At 44.4% G+C, this 22,538-nt stretch overlaps 1 protein-coding gene across 12 annotated transcripts in view; it reads right to left on the reverse strand.

Moving 5' to 3' along the window:
• The window catches only part of EPB41L1 (erythrocyte membrane protein band 4.1 like 1), a 694,213-nt gene that overhangs the window by 175,909 nt on the left and 495,766 nt on the right, over window positions 1–22,538 (reverse strand). For all 12 annotated transcript variants that reach the window (XM_069652319.1, XM_069652320.1, XM_069652316.1 and 9 more), the window contains 2 exons: window positions 18,850–18,925; window positions 484–702 (listed from right to left, as the gene is read on the reverse strand). In XM_069652319.1, the coding sequence (XP_069508420.1) occupies window positions 484–702; window positions 18,850–18,925 (295 nt within the window). The remainder of the gene's footprint in view (window positions 1–483; window positions 703–18,849; window positions 18,926–22,538) is intronic.

The following is a 22,538-nucleotide window of genomic DNA, read 5'->3' on the forward strand; positions in this document are numbered from 1 at the left end:
ATCCTATTAGGTGGGAAACGAGAGGCGAGAGGGACTAGCACAAAGGCACAGTGTCAGAAGATTACCATAACACATATGCATGACGTCCTCATAAACCATTGTCCATTAAGAGACCCAACTGAAGATTGGAGCTCTGCTCCATGGCAAAAGCTTCCTGAAGGCTGTAATCATCACGAATCAAGAGGCCATGGCAGGACATGCCCAGGAAGGGAGACTGGCCAAGGGTGCTGAAGCTCTCGAGCAGGTATGACAAAAGGATACACAAAGGGTAGATCCCTAAACCTTTTAATTGCAGGAGGAGGGCCTGTTGCAGTGCTTGACACATTCATCGATCAATGCATCAAGACGTCCTTAGCACTGTAAACAAAACACTGATGTGGCATTGAGTTAGTCCGCTGTTATTGGGCTGCTTACCGGGCACCCATTACCAAGCACTTGCGCACCTGTCCTCAGGGAGTGTGCACTTGCTTGGGACTGCCTCACCTGTACGTTCGGTGCAGCTCCATGATCCTCTCCTCGAGCTCTTTGGTTTGGTTGGGGGCGAAGCGGAGTTCACTGATGTACGTGCTAGAGTGCTCCTCTGGATCGTAGTCTCCTAGCTCCGCCTGCACCGCATACGAGCCGAGCAGCGCATGCGTGACAAAGGAGCAGGGCAAGCGACCGCTGATGATATCAGATCTAAGTTGCAGACAGAGGTAGTACCTTAAATTGGACCAGGGGTGACAATGAAATAAAGGGACAGTAATTAAACTTAAGATAACAGAGGCATGTTCCCATGAACATTTAAAATATGTTAATATATTTTAGACATTATAACAGCTGAGTAGACTGGCATGAAAATAGCAGTGTAAAAATAACTCAAAGATTTAAAGATCAATGCTTTGCAAGGTGTGGGATTTGGCAAAACCTTTTTTCATCAGAAGGCTCTAAAAAGTGAAATTGCTATTAACAACCTTTCTTGGCGCTCTTGGTTCTCTATCAGGAATGTGGCCTTCAGAAGCAGATTCGTTATACTGAGTAGTTGGCCTTCTATGTATTGTTCAATAAACAAGACTTACGCTATCATTGATAATGCATTTCAGAAGACAAAGCAACATGTTCTCTTGGGTTAAACTAAGACACCCACTTTTAAGAACAAAATAACAGGACATTCAGAAGCCAGCGGGTATACGCACATTCTTTTAATTTTGATAATTTTACAGACATCTATTAAAAAAAAAATTACCAAACGAACCCACTTCTTTTGTGCTTAATTTTTACAGAGATACAGGTAAAAACATAAAAGGTTTGTCAAGCACAGAATGGTTTTTTATAGCATTATAGGCTGAGGAGAGGTCGTTATTGTGAGATAAGTACCCACCAGCAAGTAAAAGCCTGAGTCGAAACCGGGGCCATACGTTAGAAAAGGGTCATTATCCTAAGCGTTATATAGTTTATAAGACTATTAGCAGATTAGCACATGTGGAGTTTTAGTAGTGTAAATGTGGTTATATTTTTTATTTTTTAAATAACAAGGCTGTCTTCATACGGATTGTTGCTTGGTTAAACAGAGCGGGTTTACAATGAGCATGCATTAGGCATCATGTAAAAGTAAACGGTTAATCTATAAGAAAGTGAAAGCATATTTACTCTCTCTCTCTCTCCGTTAAATAGGAAGTTGCTGCAAATAAAGTTACTCCCAGAAAGGAAGTGTCTTGTTGAAATAAACCTTGCCTGGAAATTGCATTATGTCTTCGCTGTCAGCTTTTGAAGTCAGAATGTTCAGAATGCAGTCAATACCAGTAGTTATTGACTGCGCTCTGAACATTCTGATTACTGGAGAGAAGGTCAATAATACACTCCATGTACTAATAAGAGACATTGCAACAATGCTGTATTGAGCACACCATGAAAAATAAATCATTTAAATGAATGGAATTCCACCCCTATCTTCGAGAAGCCTCGTTGGTTTGATAAAACCTGGAAGTGTTATCAAGATGTCCATAGATAACCAATAAATAGTATTCTGACGTGTTTCAATACTGTAGACTTTTTGTAGGATGCATGTGAAATGAAGTCCCACAAAATGTTTACTAGGACAAATAACTGTTTATATATGGTTTTGAATTATTTATAACTTGAATAATAGCAAGACATGTTTACAGATGTCAGCGAGTTAACAAACTAACAGCCAGACTATACAGAACGTGTGTAGGGGAGTGAAACTAGTTATGTACAGTCCAAAGATGTTACTGATTGGACTAATGGCAAATAATGTGTCCAAATGGTTGTCATTTTGATTTGCATGTATCTTGGGTTTTAGGAAGAAATATATTTGATCGTTTTTTAAAAGGGCTTAAATTTCAATATGTAATTCGAAGCAATTGTTTATTGTAAAAAAAAATACGTACATATTACTTTTTGGGGATATTATATTTTAGCCTTGAAATGTACTTTTGTGTGGAATAAATGTGTGCAAAAAATGTGTGTCTGCATATTCTGAAAAATTCCCTTCTGAATGAATTTGCATATGTGTAGCTCAATTTCTTTTCATGCATAATATTTTTATATTGAAAGTACTATTCCAAAACTATTTTGAGGCAAGGTCTATGTGATAAGTCAATGTATAAAATTGTTGGTTGTGTAGGAGCATGGTTTAAGAGCTCATCACAATAGTATTGTCTAGTCATGTGTTACTCTGTACTAGTTCATAGTTAAACGTTGTCTGGTTAATGCCTTGGAACTTGAACTGACAGTGCTGATCCATGTAAATAAATTGTATCATCATGTAAAGTGTGCAGAGGTGAAGTTTGGCATATTGGAGTCAGATAGAGATCCTAGGTATTGCTTGGAGGTACAGCCTTGTGTCTCAGTTAGCAGCCACGCAATGGTTAAGCATTTGGTATTATTTGTGTTTGCGCAGGTTTCTTAGGGTCAGGAAGTGAGCCAGCACTATGGCCAGGATAATTACCAAACATAGTTGACCATCAACAACAACAATCGATAAGTGCTCACGTCAACAACCATTATTGCCAACCATCTCCGGATGATCGTTGACCATTGCCAGGCCATGGTCGACCATTTACAGACCATGGCTTGTGAACTCCAAACATGGCTGACCAACACCAGATCATGGTCAACCATTGCCACACCATAGTCGGCCATGGTTGTCCATTGCCAACCATAGTCAACCATCCTCAGCCATCACCAAATGTAGTCACCCATGGTTGACTGTCTCCAGACAATGGTCGACAATTCCCAAAGCATGTATTGGTTAGCAGACATTTTAGTGTCAAGCGTTTGGTATTATATTGGTGTAGGTTTTTTAGTGTCAGTCAGTAGGCATGCAGTATGGCCGGGCCATAACTAACCACAGTGGGCCACTGTCAACCACAGTCCAACATTGATTATGATCTCCAACCATTGTCGACCACTACCAATAATGGTCAACCACCATCAAATCATGGTTGATCATCATTAGACCAAGGTCGACCATTATTAGTATGGAAGACCATGGTTGGAGATTGCCATCAACGGTTGACTGTGGTTGAAAGTGATCAACCAAGGTTTTTTCTGATGGTTTACCATCAGACTATGGTTAACCACCATTAGACATTAGTCGACTATTTCTAGACCAAGGACGACCATTGCCAGACCCTACTCAACCATCGACAGACCACAGCGTGCCAACAACAACCATAGTTGACCATTGATACAAGTGTCCAACTATAGTCCCTACCAACTACATGGATGACCATCACCAATTATGTTTGACTATCAGCAGTACATAGTCGACCACTGCCAGGACATAGATGATTAGTTGCCAGCCTATGGTCAAACAGCAAAATGCAAGAGTAGTCCCTTTTTGCTCCTTGTGCACTTGCTGCCAAATTTGACTCTGGAGCATAAGCCTTTTTCCACTGTCTCTACACACTCAAATTACCCACCCAGCAGCCCTTTGTTCTACATGAACTTGCTCCTTATTGCAAAGCTGGGAAATGCAGTTCTTAATTTGTGTGTGTGTGTGGGGGGGGGGGGGCTTGCAAGGGTGTATTATGCCCCAGTGCATATTTTTAAGCTCAGCTTGATTATGTTGTGGCATTTTGGCAACTTTATTATTTAAACTGTCAGTCAGTCAAAGATACATGACAATCAACAGCAGTGTCCACTGGCCAGGGTCTCTGCATCCTGGACTGGCTAATTGTTATTTGCAAACCTGATGACCCATGTTGGCAGGGTAGCATTTTTTTATGCAGCACCACTACATGGGTGTGGTGCATTGCTATATGTGTTGCCAGAGTAACATGGACATATAAGTAAAGACAGGCTATTCAGTCAAAAACGATTTTTACATATAAGATGCAAATCCATTTTTACAGTTAAAAGCACACATCTGCACATTCAAAATGCACACTATTTTTCACCTGAAATGCCTATGTTGCAAGAGACACATTTGAAAATTAATAACTAACCTTATTAATAACTAACCTGACTAATAAAACTTCATTTAACATAACCCATTAATAAAAATGTGTCTCCAATGCAGAATTAGGCCTACTATGAAAGTGAACTTTTAAACGCACATTCATTTTTTTCTCTGCTGCTCTGTCCACATAACTACAGGAAGCAAAGAGCTCGAAGGAACAGGAAATCAGTTTGTTACAATTGCCACTGTAGAAGTGATCCATTGTGTAGTGAGGGAGGAGATGACATGATTGATTCTGATTGGAGCAGCGTAATAGCAAGTATCATGCTAGAGGCTGTGATTAGAACTTTGCTGGAGAAGCTTGAGAAGAGGGGGAAGGCAGGCGACATCTGGCAGAGCTGGGAGAAGGATCTCTTTCCTGGCTGGGGCATTCCTGCTGCAAAAGCTGAGAGTTCCAGGCAATAACCCCGGTTTGAGAACAGCAGACGCTTGTTCTCACTGGGGTTGATCTTCAAGGGAGCCAAATTCAGAAAGAGAATAGCCGTAGAAAACTCATGCTGAACAGATAAGGTAATTACAGAAGCGAGTGGGAGCTGTGCGAAAGTGTGCGAAACTGTTCAGTCAGTGTATTCGAGGGAGTCTCAGTCTCTTATCAGCATATTTAATGTTACCAATTGAATATATTCTCGCAGCTCTCTGTTCATTTTATCACAAATAATGTTGTACCATTTCATTTATTTCTGTAAAAAAAGTTAAACTGTGTTTAAAAGAAATTTCTATAATACAAAAATATTTGAAAACAGATAGCTAGTGTGTATTATTTCTCTCTTTCATTTTGCATGGGGAAAGGTTTAAACGTGGGTAGATTTTAAACAGTGCAATTGTCATTTTAAAGCAGATGTGTGCATGATTCTATTCAGTATGGACAGTTGTGAGTGACTGTTTGTAGCATAGCCTGTTGGAGGTACATGAATCAACGGGAAGAGAGACTCTCTGGACATAGTTCCCTACCTTATATAAGGTAGTGGAAATTACCACAAAAATACCACAATAGCCCATGGTGGCACACAACACTAACCCTGAAAATGTGGTATCCCTAAAATGTAGGCCTGAGGTCTCTCAAGTGATCAAGAACAATCTAGATAAAAAACAAGGGATGTTGGATATTGGGGCCACAAATAAACCAACCACTATACCAACCAACCACGCAAACTACCGCGCATATCATCTAAATAGGTCTGAATTCTGAAATAATGCAATGTATTATTGTCATGTGTGACCCAATATGAATACAGAGAGCGATTTTTGCTAAAGGTATTTTGGCGGTAAGAAAATACTGCAAAGCCCCAAATATCCACAAAATACCCAACAGCACTGATGCTGGCCATGTCCATACACTGCTCTATGCAGCCTGCATGACAGCGCCGCAAATCCTCTATTGTAATAACCAGCATGGTGGGTTGACGACAACATGACAGTCACCAGCCAACAGCCCCAACACAAGACCCATATCGAACAGGAGAACAAGTCATGAGTACCAAACTATGCAAAACAATCTTGCTGCAGTGTTTGACAGGCAACTCATCAGTTCAGTAATGATTTTGTTTACACTTGTCTATTAATTTACCATAGGAAGAAAACATTTTTGCTCCTTTTTTCCTGTGATGAGATGGTTCACATGCTCCACTTGACACTGATAGGATTAGAGCAACATGTTAAAGATTATGTTTTTTAAAGAAACATTTAAACATATATTTTATTTCAAGACACAACTAATAAGTTATGTTGATTTTCCCTCTCAATGAACCAGTGGGAGTTTCAGCTTTAACCACAAATATGTTGAAACCATATGGAGCAGGCAGCTCGCAAAATGCCGAAGGGGAACATCTACTGCTTGTTTTCCTGTTCGCTGCAGGCAAGCCATGCTCCTGCCACACGACTCGCCATGGGGCAAACAACTCTTGGCTCAGGTAAGGGACAACGACCTACTGTGACTATTGCTAATACTCCTTTGTGTCCCCTATTAATTGTTTCCACTGTGAAACTGCTCCAGGTGTTCCATATTAATTGTTGCCCCACTGTGAAATTGCTCCCTGATGTTGCATATTAATGGATGCAACAGTGATATTGCTTCCTGGTGTCCCATATACATTTTGCACCAGTGTGAAATGTCTCCCTGGTGTCCCATATTATTTGCTGACCTGTGATTTTACACTCTATTCTCCCATATTAATTGTTGCCACCGCTAGATTGCTCCTTGGTGATCCATGGTAAATGCTGGCCCACTATAATAACACTCCCTCGTGTCCCATTTGAACTGTTGCCCCACTTTAATATTGCCACTGGGTGTCTCATTATAATTTTTGCTCAACAGTGATGTTGCTCCCTTATGTCCCTAAATAAGTGCCACCACACTGTGATATTGTTCCCCCTTGTTCTACTGTGTGTACTCCCCACTGTGATATTATTCCCGGTTATCCTATTTTAATCATGGCCCCACTGTGATATTGCTCCCTGATATCCTATAACTGCCATGGTGAACCATTCTTGCCATCCTACCGTAGGTCTGCCCTGGCGCCCAACTTTGCATAGGTCTATATTATATTGTGCCCCTGCTATCCAACTGGTATTCTGTGCCCATTATGTTTCAAGTTTTTCACTCCCTGGTGTCCCACAAAATAAACACCTGTATACACCATCATTTGTGCTATTCTGCAATGTAACCCCCTACCCCACTGTAATTATTGGGACCCACAGTATACTGTCACACTGTAATTTGCAATCTACTGCCAGCCTGCGACCATGAGTCCCTCTTAATGTGGGCACAAGAAACCCTTAAAGACCTACCCCAGGGTTAGCACGGTTAGATGTGCATAGGTCTGTGGTATAACAATGTGTCCTTAAACCCGTGCACAGACAACAACAGGATATTTAACTACAAACCATCAGTTTCAGAATAACGCACCAAAGACAAGACAGCAGGAAAAGAAAAGAATGATCAAGTGCTAACAGCACCACCAAAGGAAACAAACCACGTCTAATGAACCACAGATCTTACCACCAATGCAGCCCATAACAACTCCATACAAGGTGTACCCAGGGACAACAGACTTCAACCAAGAATTTAGAACAAAATAGAACACTGAGACAGAGGAGAACAGAGTCGCTGCACTCACAACCCAAGGCTCAACAAAGAAAACGAGCACAAAGAAGAGAGAAAACTCTGATGGTAAGGCAAACACAATGCCAAAAGCTACATCACATCAGAGGGGGATCCGCAGGCGGTGAAAAGATACATTTTAACCTGATCGAAACTCGGTCTTTTCCAGAAACAGAACAGATTCTCAGAGGAGGAGGCGTTCACACTTTTGTAGTCATGAGACCTTGGCTGGATGATTACAAGGTGGTGGCACACAAATCCATCCAAACTGCGCCAGGTTGTTGTAGCAGAACCTACCAATGCTGTTGACTGTGAGTTACTCCTCATCCACCTAAACCCCAAACAAACTTAGACTTTGTAGAGACCTCCTTCATACAACACCACCTTCACTGAAAGACTTTGATACAAGTTTCCAACTATAGTCCCTTTCCACTACATTCTGTGGAGCGACCACATTGTGGTACCTTTTGAGATCAACGCCGCAGCATATTGGTGTACCCTGCTCACAAGGGAGGAGGAACCATCACCAGAAGGTGTACAACCCTGGACCTAGACAAAGTTGGGAAACAGATGGAAGACTCCAAGTCAAGCATGTTAATACCAGAGATGTGGTCCCCAAAGAAACAAACAGAGATGCCCCATACTTGCGTTGTGGAAGCCCAGAGCATTGTAACACCTATGAGACATTTCACCCAAACAAGAAGCATGTTGGTTTACCCCTCATCCCAGAATGAACCTTGATGAAAACAAGTCTGAAAATCGAACACACTTGAGGGGAACACTCCAACTCTCAAGGCAAAACGTCATATCAGTGACAGATCCGATACAGCAATCTTAAAGGGAAAGAAACTACATTAGGCAAGATGCAGCAGAACAGTTATTCAGCCAAAGAAGGCAATGTTCAAAATCAGCAAGGGGTTGAGAAATCCCCGCTCGTGCAACACATTTAGTTTTATTTATTTATTGTGCATTTGTAAGGCGCTTATACATCAAGTAAATTGTGTTTCAAAGCGCCCACAGGGCCACAGGGAGGGAATATGGGAATGAAATACAAATATAACAATGAAAGATAGGGGCGGTCCTACTAGGCCTTGTGAGCATTCAGAATGTGCAAGTGCAGAGAGAGAGAAGGGATGAGGGAGGGGGATAGGTGCTAGGAGTACCCCGGGGGAAGTGCTACAGCGTAAGCAGCTGTTAAGTGACTTGGGGAGGGTGTTCATCAGCCAATGAGTAGGTAAGTGATAGCGCAGGTCAGTGGGTGCCTAGGCAATTGCTGTGAGCAGGCGGGGGCTTAAGGCGACTGGGTGTGAAAAGCCAGGACCCAGGTGGACACGTAAGGGCCCTGGTCACCAATCTCAGCAACTGTGGTGTTTAGCAGAGGAGGAAGGTGTAACGCTCACCTGATTCCCGTAGAGGCGCCGGTCTTGACTGGGCGTATACCGTATCTTCAAAGGTGATGTGTAACACACGGCTGGCTCTTTGGGCTGGACCTCTGTGCACTGTATGTCTGGTTTGAAGGGTAAGATGTCTGCAGATAGAAAATGTGGGATTAATGAACTGGGTTATTGAATGTCTCTCTCTTCTTCCCTTTCTCTTCTCCTGTAGAACCCCAAAGGTTAACGCTCTCACCTTAGGTAAGTGAACGCCGTGCTCTCCATCTGCCTCGAGGCAGGGTGCTGTAACCAGTTTCTTCACTGGATAAGGGGAGCAGGCCTCTTGACTTCAGAGGACTGCTGTCCGTCGTTTACTGCATGAACGGTAAGTTTCGAGTAATTCTAATGTCTTTAAAGTCTTTAGTAATGATGTCTCTTGTTTTGCAGGGTTCCGGCGATGGCGGATGGTGGGCTGAAGTGAGTTGAAGATGGAGCCCGTGTGATGAATAGAAGCGCCTGGAAGCACGTAAGTAAGCGCTTGTTGCCTGCTTCACGATGCGCTCTTACTGTCTTTTTATTTTGCAGGTACAAGTTCGGGGCGGCTGCAGGGTGCCGGAATACCCACTGGGTTAGATGTGGAAAGGAGTAATGGCACGTGAGTATTAAAGTTCCCCAATGTCTTTAAACGCACCTTGTTTTGTCTTTCAGATGCGGGATGCAGCGCCGAAGGCCTCCGGAGCGTGCGAAGAGTTGGTAAGCTTTTGTCTTTCAGATGCCGGAATGCAGCGCGAGGCGTTGGTGACAGCCGATGGACCAGGTAAGCGAAGAGCTGTCACTGAAGACCGTAATGCTAACCTGTTCTTTCTTGTCTTTATAGGTGTTGCTGAAGACTGGATTCAGAATGGTAAGCCTTTTTCCTTAGGCCCAGGATCAGATGCAGAAGACACGATGAGCGTTCTGCTGCTGAGGATGCAGAATAACGCAAAGCAAGATTCATCCATCGGGTGTGGTTTAAATAGCCTCCTGTAGTGCTTAGGTGTCTCCTTCCACAGCCACGTCTAAGAAAAGAGTTCCTGCTTTCCAGAAGAGTTCCAGTGTTCTGAATCTAGGGAGTGGCTCCTGCCCCACCCAACAGGAAAAGTAGTTCCAAACAGAAGAGGATCAGAGACTCAACTGGCAGGCAAGTAAGCAGCATGGTCTGCTGCAGGTAAGTCCACCCAAGCATTATGAGCCCGGCGCTTCCAGCGCTGGGACTGGGCATATTTATGAGCCTGGTGCCACTGGCGCCAGGACTGGGTCCAAAAGGTCCCAATTGGGACTGGTTGGCACTCGGAACCTGGGTTATGGATCTGCTTCCAAGGGAGTTGGGAAAACCCTGACCTTTTGGAAGCAGAGATCATGACAGAAGGGAAGGAAGGAGGAGGTGAAAAGGAAGGTCTTGAGGAGCTTCCGGGAATTTGAGGAGATCTGGCTCAAGATGAAGAGGAAGCGGGAGGCTGTTCCATAGGAGGGAGCCAGCCGAGAAAAGAGATCGGCCACCAGCTTGCTGTTTAGCGCTTGACACACAGAGAGTTGGTGCAGGAGTAACGTAAAGATCTGGAGGGAGAGTATTTAGTGAGAGCCAGTTGTAGATAGAGTGGTCCTGGCCCAGAGAGCCTTATGGATGATGCAAAGGGATTTGAATTTGATCCTTGCCGCAAACGGGAGCCAGTGGAGAGATTTTAGGGCTGGAGAGATGTGGTCCCTGTGCCTCAGGCCAAGGATACGTCTTGCAGCCTTATTCTGGATTAGCTGGAGGGGGATTAGAGAAGATATTGAGCTTCTGGGGGAAAGTGAGGAAAGGAAGTATTCCTTTGAGAAGATGGAGTTGAAAGTGGCCCTTCTTGGCAAGGTCCAGCTCTTCCTCTTCACAGAATACAATGGCCTACTCGATCCTGCCCAACCAAGTTTTAGACCCCTCGATGGAACTGAAACCTCCCTTGAATCTATCTGGGATAACATAAAAAGAACAGCACACTCAGAAGGCTGTGCTGCACTCATCTCCTTGACCTCTTTGCAGCATTTGACACAATCGACCACATACCCTCTCACGGACAGACTCCACTCTCTAGGCATCAGGGACTCTGCTACAAGGTGGATCTCTTCTTTTCTTGCCAACCACTCACAAATCACCATCCTCCCTCCCTTCACCCTGTGATGTCTCCTACAGTGTCCCACAAGAGGCCTTCCCTTCCCCTCTCCTCTTCAACCTCTACCTAAGCCCCTACCTGTCATAATCTACTCTCATGACCTCACCTGTTACAACTACGACACACAGATAATGTTCAAGAATCCCAAATCCAAGGCCTCTCCCCATGCAGACCTCGCCTCGTGCCTCACAGAAATCGACCACTGGATGGCCGCCAATCACCACCTCCTCAATCCTGGTAAAACTGAATACCTTATATGTGGCAAGACAGCACTCTTCCCCTAATCCACCCCTTGGCTGCCCTCCCCAGCCCCCGCCCCACAGCATTCAACTCAGTAACAAACCTGTAAAGAAGAACCTGAGATGCACCTTGAGGCCGGACCTAACACTCTCTCACCACATCAACGCTGTCTCAGGTCATGCCTTTTTCGCTTCCCTCTATCTAGGCGCCCTTAGCTTTCACCTCAGAAAGCTCCAATGGATCTAAAACTCTGCCGCTAGACTGCTCTTTGCTCTCTCCCCGGAAAACACATCTCCCCTGCCCTCAGGGTGCTCCACTGGCTTCCTATTAGCCAACGGGCCACTTTGAAAGTGAGGTGCATCACCCACCGTGCCCTCCACAAGAAAGGTCCTGAATTTCTCTAAATCGAACTCGCACGTTATCAACCCAACAGAAACCTCAGATCTGGCTTTGCACACCTTTTTGTGACCCCCCCCGTTTTTAATCTCGCTAGATTAGGAGCATCCTCTTTCTACATTCAAGCTCCCACACTCTGGAACTCTCTTACACTCAATGGGCCTCATTAGGACCCAGGTGGTAAGGGGTTTACGGCGGCGTAAACAGTGCCGCCCCTTACCGCCTGATTCCGAGGTCCCTTAGCGCCATGGAGGTATTAACACCTGCTTTTAGCAGGTGTTAAAATCCATGGCGCTAAGGGACCTTGTTGTTAATTACACCACCGTAATTTACAGTGGCGTAATTAACGCCTTCCCCTCTCCCATTATGCCCTATGGGGCAAAAATGGGAATGGGGAAGGGTAAATGGGGATTGGGGATTTACCGCCCCACTCACCTCGGAATGGGGCGGTAAGTCCGCCAACCACCATGGCGTAAACGTAGTTTACGCCATGGTGGTAAGGGTACGACCCAGGCGGTAACTTACCGCCTGGGTCGTAATGAGGCCCAATGTCCGCCTCCCAGAGAAGCACCTCTCCTTCAGGAAAGCCTTAAAAACCAGGCTTTTCCCTCCTGCTACCTGACAAACCCTTCTCCCTTAACACCCACCCAAGGACACTTAGGCCGCAACGCTAGGTCTGCCTTCCTTGGTCCCTGATTGGTCCATGATTCGAGACACCCGATCAGAAGACACTCACTTTAGTGACTCGTTCTGGGCAGCCTGGCTGGGGACCAGAGACAAAAGGGCGGCTCTTGTCTTTAATTATGATGATTTCCTGAAAAATTGCCATTACACTATTCGTAGATGAGTTCTAGAAAGTAGCCATTGCCTTTCTTCTAGGTGACCTCTTAGTATTTAGCCAGCCCTTGCATTAACCCTGGGCGAATGTTAATTGGTACAGGAAAATGTGCATACTCATTTTTTTCACTGCCAAACTACAACCACAAGTCCTTTTTGAACTTGCTTGTTTCACAGAATAACTTCCCTCACAATTTGTGAGGTTTGGCAAAATACACACGCACCTCCGGCGTTTGAAAGCATCTAACGCGTCATTTTTTGGTATTGAACATTTTTGTTATCTATTCCTTGTTCATTCTCAATTTAATGTTTGGTACAGTGTTTTCTCTGATGATATATGTTTATTAGTGAACATATTTTTATCTACATAATCAGATAATCACTTATGTATTATTTTGCAATGATGATGGTGATGTACAGGTCCTGATGAAGACCCATGTTCTTTAAGGTCGAAACACATGCTGGCAAGGCCAAGAACATCATCATACTGTATTAAATACTGATATTGAACAATATTAATTGTGTTCAATTTTGTGTGTCAACAAGCAGACAGAATTAAACTTTCTAAATTTCCTTCAGCTGAGTTGTTGAGTCTTATGCACACTGGACTGACAAAATAATATGTATTTTCCTATGTCAGGCTTGCTTTGGGACTCAGAGACTGTTGTCATATGTCCATGCAGCAACAACACACCAATTGATCTATTTGTGTAGTGTCTAACAATCAACCCTATTACCAGAGGTCGAAGTGGGCGGGAGCGGTCGGGAGCGGTGCTCCTTTACTTTTTATTTTTAAGTTTCATTGTTTCTATACTTTTATTTTGAAAAGAAACCGTCTGCAATGGTTCAGTTTTAAAATAAAACTGTAGGAACAAGTTGAAGCTTGCACTTCAGTGCACTGCACTGAACATCCCCATAAATAGCAGATGTGTTTATTTGGGGGGGTGGATTGTGTGTGGGAGGGGTGCAGGAATGGGGTTTGTGGGGAGTGGGGCAGACCAGCAGGGAACATAGTTCCACTACTTCTTTTTTGTACACTTCGACCACTGCCTATTACTGAGTGGTTTAGTCCATATATCCATTCTAGTTGAATGGTATTAGGGAGCCTCCTTATTGACTTTAGGTGACTCTTAGAGGGTAGACAACGTATTAGCTAGGTGGACGTTAAAATGTAGGTAATAAATTATATCTAGTTGAATGGTAGAATGTAGCCAGTGTATTGAATCTAGGTGAACATAGAACATAGCCATTGCATGGAATCTAGGTGAATGTACAATGTTGCCGATGTTTTGAATTTAGGTGAGTGTAGAATGTATCCATTGTATTGAATCTGGGTTAAGGTAGAATGTAGCCATTGTATGGTATCTAGGTGAATGTATAATGTCGCCAATGTTTTGAATCTAGGGGAGTGTAGAAGGTAGCAATTGTATTGAATCTAGATGAATGTAGAATGTAGCCAATGTATTGAATCTAGGTGAACGTAGAATGTAGCCAACGTATTGAAACCAGATGAATGTAGAATGCAGCAAGTATATTGAATCTCGATGAGAATAGAATTGTGGCCAGTGTATCAGATCTAAGCGAATGTAGAATGTGTCCAATGTACTGAATCTAGGTGAATGCAGAATGTTGCTTTTGCATTCAGGCTAGGTGCCTGTAGCATGCAGCCATTGTATGGAAGCTGGGTGCATGTAAAATGTAGCCATTGAATTAAATCTAGGTGATTCTAGTGTGTTGGTGAATACATTGAATCTGGGTAATTGCTAGAGCTTAGCCAATGTACTGAATCTATCACACTCCATGCAATGGAATCATCCAAAGGCACTGCCGCCGACCAACAGGAATCTGCTATCATACACTACGCTAAAACACTTAACACAACACCTCTGCCATAGGAATGCAGCTACCCATCACGACAAAAATTAGACAGGTACCTACACACATAATGACGATCCCGCTCTTGCATACCCCCTTAGACTACTTCTGACCACCCATCAACATGCCAGCTATTTACGGTGGCTAGGAGGGACTTGGCCACCCCTTCATATCCTCGTATTGGCCAAAATGCACACACGCATACTAGCACTTCCTCGAATTTCCCATACCTGGACTTCGGTCCCTCCAAGGGCGTTCAACCTACAGTGCGTTGGGACCATACCAATGGTGAAAGGCACTAAACAAATGACAGATTACATTCAATTGCATTGCATTACATTTTGGCTGCTTTTGACACAATGGACCTTAGCATCTCCTCTCTGTACTCACCGACAGCATGGGACTCCTTGGCATTGTCCTCAATTGGTTTACCTCCAACTTCTCAGGCAGACACCAGGCCATACAGATGAACTATTTGCACTCTAGCATACTCTCCTGCAGATTCCCCAAGCATACATCCTTCCACCTATCCTTTTTAACATTTACATGGAGCGTCTGTGCACACTGCTCAAAGATCCCACTATAGCCACCGACCAATTTGCAGATGATACTCAGTTGTACATGGAAGTAAAACGTCCACAGGACATCAGTTGTCTGCACAATTAAATAGCTATCATCCAGTCCTGGATGTTGACTGCCTACCTCAAAATGAACACCCTGAAGACCAAATGAATCATCATCGGCCCCCCCAACTAAATAATAACTCAGCATGACTCAATGATACGCACCTCGAAGGATTTGATCCGCAATTCATGGATTCAGCAAAATCCTTACACTTCCATCAACTGCAGCCTGGAATTCCAGAAAAACATAGCCAAGAAGGCCCAAATACCATGGCTCCAAATCTTTCCACTTCAAAAAAAATCAAACCCTTCAACCTGCCGTAGGACTTCCAGACTGTAGTGCAGGCCCTTGTGGTCTCACAAATGGATGGGGGAAATGCCATCCTAATGGGGCTCACACCTGCTCACTTGGCTCCCATAAAAGCGGTGCCTTATTACAGGTGTGTGGACATTTTACAAAATCACCCCATTTTACGTGAACTATATTGGCTTCCACTCCAGACCAAGAAACTGTTCAAGCCTGCATGTATCATCTTCAAAGCAGTCATGAGTAGCACACCATTGGTCCTGGTGACTAAGCTCCACATATATGGTGACACATGCTCCTCGCTCAACAAATCGACCAAGCGGCTTGAATGACAGCTCATTCGCAAAGAGAGGAGCCACAATAAATCCTTCCCTTGTCCCACCCTGTGGAACTCGGTCCTGGTATCGGCTCCTAAGGCCCCACAATTCTCCAAAAAAGCAAATAGCTCAAAAGTAGGCTTTATCAACAATACCTGTGACAGGACTAATCCCAATTGACACACAGACTGACTCACAGACTGCAACTTACAGTACTGCGCTACTGTTCAAAGATGCCAGCCCAAACGCTGGCTACCCACACTATGTACAGTGCTCAGTTTCTCTTGAGCTAGGCCCACATTTGAAGAAATAAAATTATATATAAACATTATGATCACTTCCAGTGGTATTGTTCATGCAGCTTCTGGGGCCTCTGCTCCTGGTGGTCTTGAGTCCCTGCAGAGGAACAGTGAATGATTGGGTCCATGGCTAGTAGAATGTTGGTGGGCAACACCTAACTCATACTGCCAACCAATCTCCAACATACATACCCAGCTAACATTTTGGAAAGTTATGTTATACACAAACCCTGGGCCAGTCCAAATCCCAAAACATCCTGTGCCGTGCACAAGTAGGATTCAGACCAATCAGGGAACACAATCTGTCACTTCCATCCATCTGAGTTGACCTTATGATGTTGACTGGATGCCAAAATCACCCTGGTCCATACATTCCTAGACATCTCAGCAGATTTCGACACTGTTAACTATGCATTCCCAATAAAGAGACTTTAAGAAGCAGAAACATGCTACAAAGAGTAGGGTCATTCAGCACTGACTGAACAGAAAGAATTTGTCTGCCATTCTATGGATTCAAGTTACACAACATAGATTGCGGAGTAATGCTAGAATAATGCTTTTCAGTTTATACATAGCGCCACGTGTGAGACTCATTGAAAGGCCTGGTGCCATCTGCTAAAGGTAGGTAAATGCTAGACAAATAATTTCCGAAATGACTATCAGCAAAAGCTCTGACTCCGTCTTCACCAAGAGCCTCGCTCACATGGATGACGAATAACAACCAGGACAAGATGGAGATAGTGATCTGTTCACCCAACATTTCAGCACAGACAACAAACCATTAGTCGACCAAAATTGGCACCTATCCGGAAACCTCAAAAGTGATCAAGCATCAGGGATTTCAATGGCCAAAGACTTTCTCTAGAGCCACAAATTAAGGAGCCGTCTCTAACAATATGGACACTTAAAGCTCATTCCCAGAGGCAGGCCACACAAACCAGTACTATCTTACATTCTGGAAAATGCTAGCAACTTTGACTTTCAATGCACCTATTAGCTAGGCACTCAGAAATTTCCACCTTGAATTCACATTACAAACACGACCATGATTCACCTGCAGAAGACAATCTGATTTGTCCAGGAAGGACGTCCATCAGCTGAAAATGTAAACTAGAGCTAAGCCCAGGACACAGGGTCAGGCACCTATGGCCAAATTGGATTCTATGTAAACCGGCGCTAAACCCAGGACACAGGGTCTAGCACCTTTGGCCAGATTGGATTCTAAAAGGCAGAAACCGCTTCTTCACAGTGTAAATCTTCCGGCAGATAACCCTACTGCATTCCTGACCCCCCTTCCACCTCAATGCTGGGGATATAATCAGGCACCCTCCACCTCACTTCTGGGGATATAAGCATGGCCCCTCCACCTCACCTCTGGGGTTATAAGCAGGCCCCCTACACCTCATTTCTGAGTATATAAGCAGGTCCCCTCCACCTCACCTTTGGGGTTATAAGCAGGCCCCCTACACCTCATTTCTGGGTATATAAGCAGGCTCCCATACACCTCCCTGCTGGGATATAAACAGGCCCCCCACACCTCACAAACCTTCCTGCAAAGAAATGATAGCAGAAGGGCAAACCCACACTTCCTTCCCAATCCAAACATGTGAAATGTAAACAGTAATTAAAAAGACATTAACATTTTGGAAAATGAACGTTTAGTGTAAGATAAATCTGAGTGAGATGCAGAACTTGGAAATATGAGATGACAGAATGTCGCCAATGATCAAAGGGCAGGCCTAGTTGTAGATGTGTGGGGGACCATTTTAACATGATGGTTCGGCCTCTCCCTTGGATAGAGCGGAAAACATTCTGAGGGCCCGTGCATACAGTATAATGGAGGCAAAGAAATACAGCCGGGGGTAATAGCAGACGATCATAATGGGACAGTCAGCCAGCAGGGGGCTGAAACACTAAATGCCCACTGAAAAACCATAAATCCTTTGTCAGCAAGTGGCTGATGTGGTCGAACTAGTGTTAAAAAGCAACACGGTGCTAACACTTCTGTATACTCAGATAGAAGTGACGGTCGGAAAGGCTGCTGCAAGCTTGTAAGAAGAGCGCTGCAAAGCGTACATTTAAAGCCCCAGAAGGAAAGTAATATAGAAAGGAAAATATTTCCATGCTATAAGATTGCTGAGTGGCAACATGAGGGCAGTTTCTGGGGACCCCCCTGAGGCTCGAGGGCCCTTTGAACGGAAATGGTCAAAAGGCCCTGACGCCGTTCCTGCCAAAGGGTGATGGTCACCCTATATTTTGCACGCAGAGCACATGTTGGTTAAAAAGGGGCAATTTTTTAGGTGGTCATGGATTAGCTGAGACAATAGGCAGAGCGCCTTCCGTAAACTTTCTGATGCTGTCATTTCCTGCTATAGGTTCTCTGCTGTTTTAAACTGGTAATATTGTCTAATGATATTTTTTGTTTTCATACATTTATCATGCCACAGGATGTGGCCTTTAACGGTCTGTTTGTTTTGAAAGTCGTCTACTAACGGGATGACTCCACATCTTCATCAAGCTGCCTTTGCCTCTTACCTCATCAATGGTGGGCAGGGGAAGGTTAGGTGAATGCGAGTGAGTTTGTCGTGGAGTTAATTCGACGTGTTGGGAGCCATTGGACCATGGCCGTGTATTACGCTGGTTTATGTTGTGAACACTGTCAGATGTTGAGAAACATGATTATCTAAGCGCAAAGCTGGGATCAGCCGCTAGAAAGTTCTAAAAACCTAACTTGGCAGCCTGCAGCTGAAGAGAATTCCCACATGAGCATGTTTTCTAGGCTTTAGTCTTTCCTTCAGTGTGTTTTCTGTTCCAGTGCCAGATCTTACCTGGTGATGTCTTCTGTCAGCTGGGAAGGGTCGGGCGGGTAAAACTTCACAGTGAAGCCAAAATTCCACGGACCACCTAAGAGGAATACATGAGAATGAGTGAAGAAGTGGAGGAGGAAAGATGCAAAGCAAGAGAAGATGGAGAGACAAAGATGGACAAGCAAAGCGAGTGAAAAGATACAGACAGTGAAGATGCAGTGCAATATAACATATGATGGGCACAGGCACTGGTAAAGGAGTGGCATGATCTGCACACTCAGAGAGGCCCATAAACTGCCATCACTCTTAAGGAGGGCAGGTACAAATCCTCCAGACCGCAGAGTTCAGGGATCGGGGAAATCCTGCTTACACCACAAACCACTACGTGTACACAATATCTGTGTACTAGGCTCAAAGAAAGTAGGAAGCCTGATTACCCTACTAATCACAATGGCAGAACACCCGAATAATATAAAGATTAGGACCTTGGCTAGACAAGAATACGTTTTGAATGGAGTAATACATTTTGTACTTTTAATCACTGCATCTTCTTCAATTGTCGCTTGCAAAACCGCCTGCCTCTTGGAAACCAAAATGGCAATCTTCTCTTAGCTAATATTAAATGGGGCGATTAGACCTACTACCTTGTTCTTTCTGTGGATCGCCTGGACTGCATTAAACTCCAGGAAATTCTATAGAAGACCTCCCACAACACAGGATGGAGAACAGGGGGTGGGGATTCACACAAAGGCGTGTATGGAAGCGTCTGTTTTATGTCGAGTATTTCTGAGCAGTCACGGTCCAGAGTTAATCAATAACATCAATACATGCTCCTTCCATGGGGCTTACAAAAGCATTTCTGAAATGGCTACCACCAACCGTTCATTTAAAACCACATCTGTGGCTGATGTGGTGAGAGCGCCCCCATTGATTGGAAGTACTACTGTACCCTGGCTGCTTCTTCTATGAAAGCAGGTCTGAGCCATGCCTGCTTCCTCGTGGCGACCGCAGATGATGTAGCCCAGGCAACCGGGCACGCCGCGTCGCAGCATAGCTACAGATGTTCATGTGCTGCCTGTCTTCCTTCTCTAATGAGAAAAAGGAATTCATTCTTCGGATCTTCCCGTGGAGGGAGATGCTGGATTGCATTCATTAATCCCCAGATATAAATGTCACATACGGCAAGCTGCCTTACCATTTACTTGGCACTCAGCCAACCCGCTGCTTTGGTCGCTGTTAATAGAGTTGCCGAGGCCTTTAACGTATTTGTAATTGGTGCCTATGAACTGAGAGGCGACTCCTTTTCTACTCACAGCAGACACAAGTACTGAATGGGATGGAGAGGCGCGGGTAGTGGCAAATGCACAGAATCTCATCTTCAGGGCAAAAGAACAAAGCAGTAATAATGTTCTTTGATACCATATAGAGACGGACTTGCCCAGAAAACACCTGGAATAGCCATTACTATGGACAGGTTTGGTGTGGGGGGTGGGGGGCAGTTGCATGCAGGGCATGGATGATGCTTTCATTGCTTAGGGCGGAGTCTGTTCTGTTTTGGGATCCTGGATACAACTCTTCTGCCATGGCAATTACTGCATATTGGGATTGGATGTCATGGACAATCTTTCCTAAACGTGTCAATAATTACATTCACTAGATGAGCCAGAGAGGAGTGAGATTACAAAAAGTAATCCAGCTCGGCCGGACTGGTTGAAAAATAGGACAGAGCAGTCATTTTCAATCCCGGATGGCTCTTTCTGCCCAGTATTCCTGTGGATCTCCTGGAAAAAATTATATTTCGATGCCAAGAGGACCCTTGCTGTGCATCCCAGCGACTTGAAGGTGCCCGCTCTGGCCCCTGGCTGGTACTGGGAGATACCCTGTAACTCACTGGCCTCATGGAGACACGCAGGTGGCTCACAATAAATGGACTCCATTTTAGATGAGTTCAGAGTTGCAAGTGGGTGCTTTCCTCCATGGTATTGCAAGCTTCTTAACACCGATCCACTACGTGACGCCAATTGTGCTAGCTTGCTGGGTTGCATAGTTGCTGATTCTTGCCCCCTCACCCGTTGTCAGGTCAACACCCCAACTTAAATTATGGGGGGGATACTGACCACATGTTGGTGGCCACCCATTACTCATGTATGTAATATGGCCTTTCTGTCCCATTTCTCATACTACAAGAGGTTCTCACTGGTACAGACTGTCGGTTAAGATTTACAATGTCTGCAAGGGGTAGTACTAATAAGGCCTGTGCAAGCCGTGGGGTGACTGGTCCTGATGTATTACCAGCTGTTGCTGCATCAGTTCTTCCACATGAGGCTACGATGCAGGGTCAGGACCATGGTCTGCATTGTCTGGGTCTCTCAGGCTTCTTATCCAGTTACATCTGTTGTTTTCATGACCTACATAATCCTTTCATTATTTTCACTGTGAATCATGTATTTACATTTTGTAGCAATTTAATACTTTACGTCAATTATATTTCTTTGTATTTTCTCTGTGCATGTCCCTTTTAACATGGGATACGTTCTATATACCGGATCCACTTTTTTCTTCCGCCTTCTTCACCTTGAATTCCCAATGTATTTTCTTTTTTGGCCTCCTTGATGGGGAATCCCTGTCTTTGGAGTTGAGTTCCCTGATCTGATCTTAAGAAGAACTAAGCCAGAGCCCTTCCTTGGAGCAGAGCTCCATAAGATGTGACTACCCCCCCAAAAGGGGGCATGCAACCTCTTTATGAGTCGATAATGGCTCCCTAGTGTCAATACCGCAGCACTCAAGCCAGCGATAAAGAGTTAAATCATGTATGAACCATCTATGAATGGCTTGAGGGGCACCTGGCCTGGTAGCAGACATATCAGTATATCTGCCAGTCTTCAGTGTTTCAGTGTCAAATCCTATTGGATGCTGCCACTCCCATGTGCTGGGGATGATTCATCAAGGAGGTTCCCACCATCTGCGAGAGGTGCTGACACCAAGTAACGAGGTGCCAATGACCACAGAGCCTGGGAACCCCTAGCTTTGAGTCTCACCTCCAAAGGCGACCTTTTGGGCTTGAACTAAGTCATCAATAACACTAAGAAGATCCTTGTGGCAGAAACAGGTGGGGTTATCAGTATTTGGGAAAGTAAGAGGGCACATCAGGTCTAACCGTGTATACTTGAAATCTTGCAGAGTTCAGCATGTCAAGGTGGCAAGCCCATGTCCAGTGCACATCATAAGTCCAGAGGGACTGATGGTGACCATAACAAATCTACTCTTCATACGGTTGAAAGAAAATGGGAAACATGCATAAAATGTATACTTCACAGGTTGGCAAAGGGACAAAGTATGTGCGCTAAGTATGCACTATACATATTCTACAAATAACAGAAGGAACAACGCATGCGCACCTGTGTAGTCTGCAGGACGCCGAGGTGGAAAATGCTGTCGCTTTGGAAGAATACTAAACGTTCATGTACTGGCAAGGTCAGAGAGGATGAAAAGCCAGTATACTGGATATCATGTAAGGTACAACGTTTGTATATTCCATAGGTCATGGATGGCACAGCCATCATTCTCTACAGGACAGTGTTACATAGAATGTATACTCTGATGGGAAGCATACAAACCTGTATACTCTACAGGGGAGGGCGCACAACCTGTAAAGACTTAAGGTTCAAGAGGACACAGCCCTGTATATTCTTTCTGCAAAAAAGGGTGCC

Source organism: Ambystoma mexicanum, chromosome 3p, assembly GCF_040938575.1.
Source record: "Ambystoma mexicanum isolate Mex_15411 chromosome 3p, UKY_AmexF1_1, whole genome shotgun sequence".
In the NCBI taxonomy this organism is placed as follows: domain Eukaryota; kingdom Metazoa; phylum Chordata; class Amphibia; order Caudata; family Ambystomatidae; genus Ambystoma; species Ambystoma mexicanum.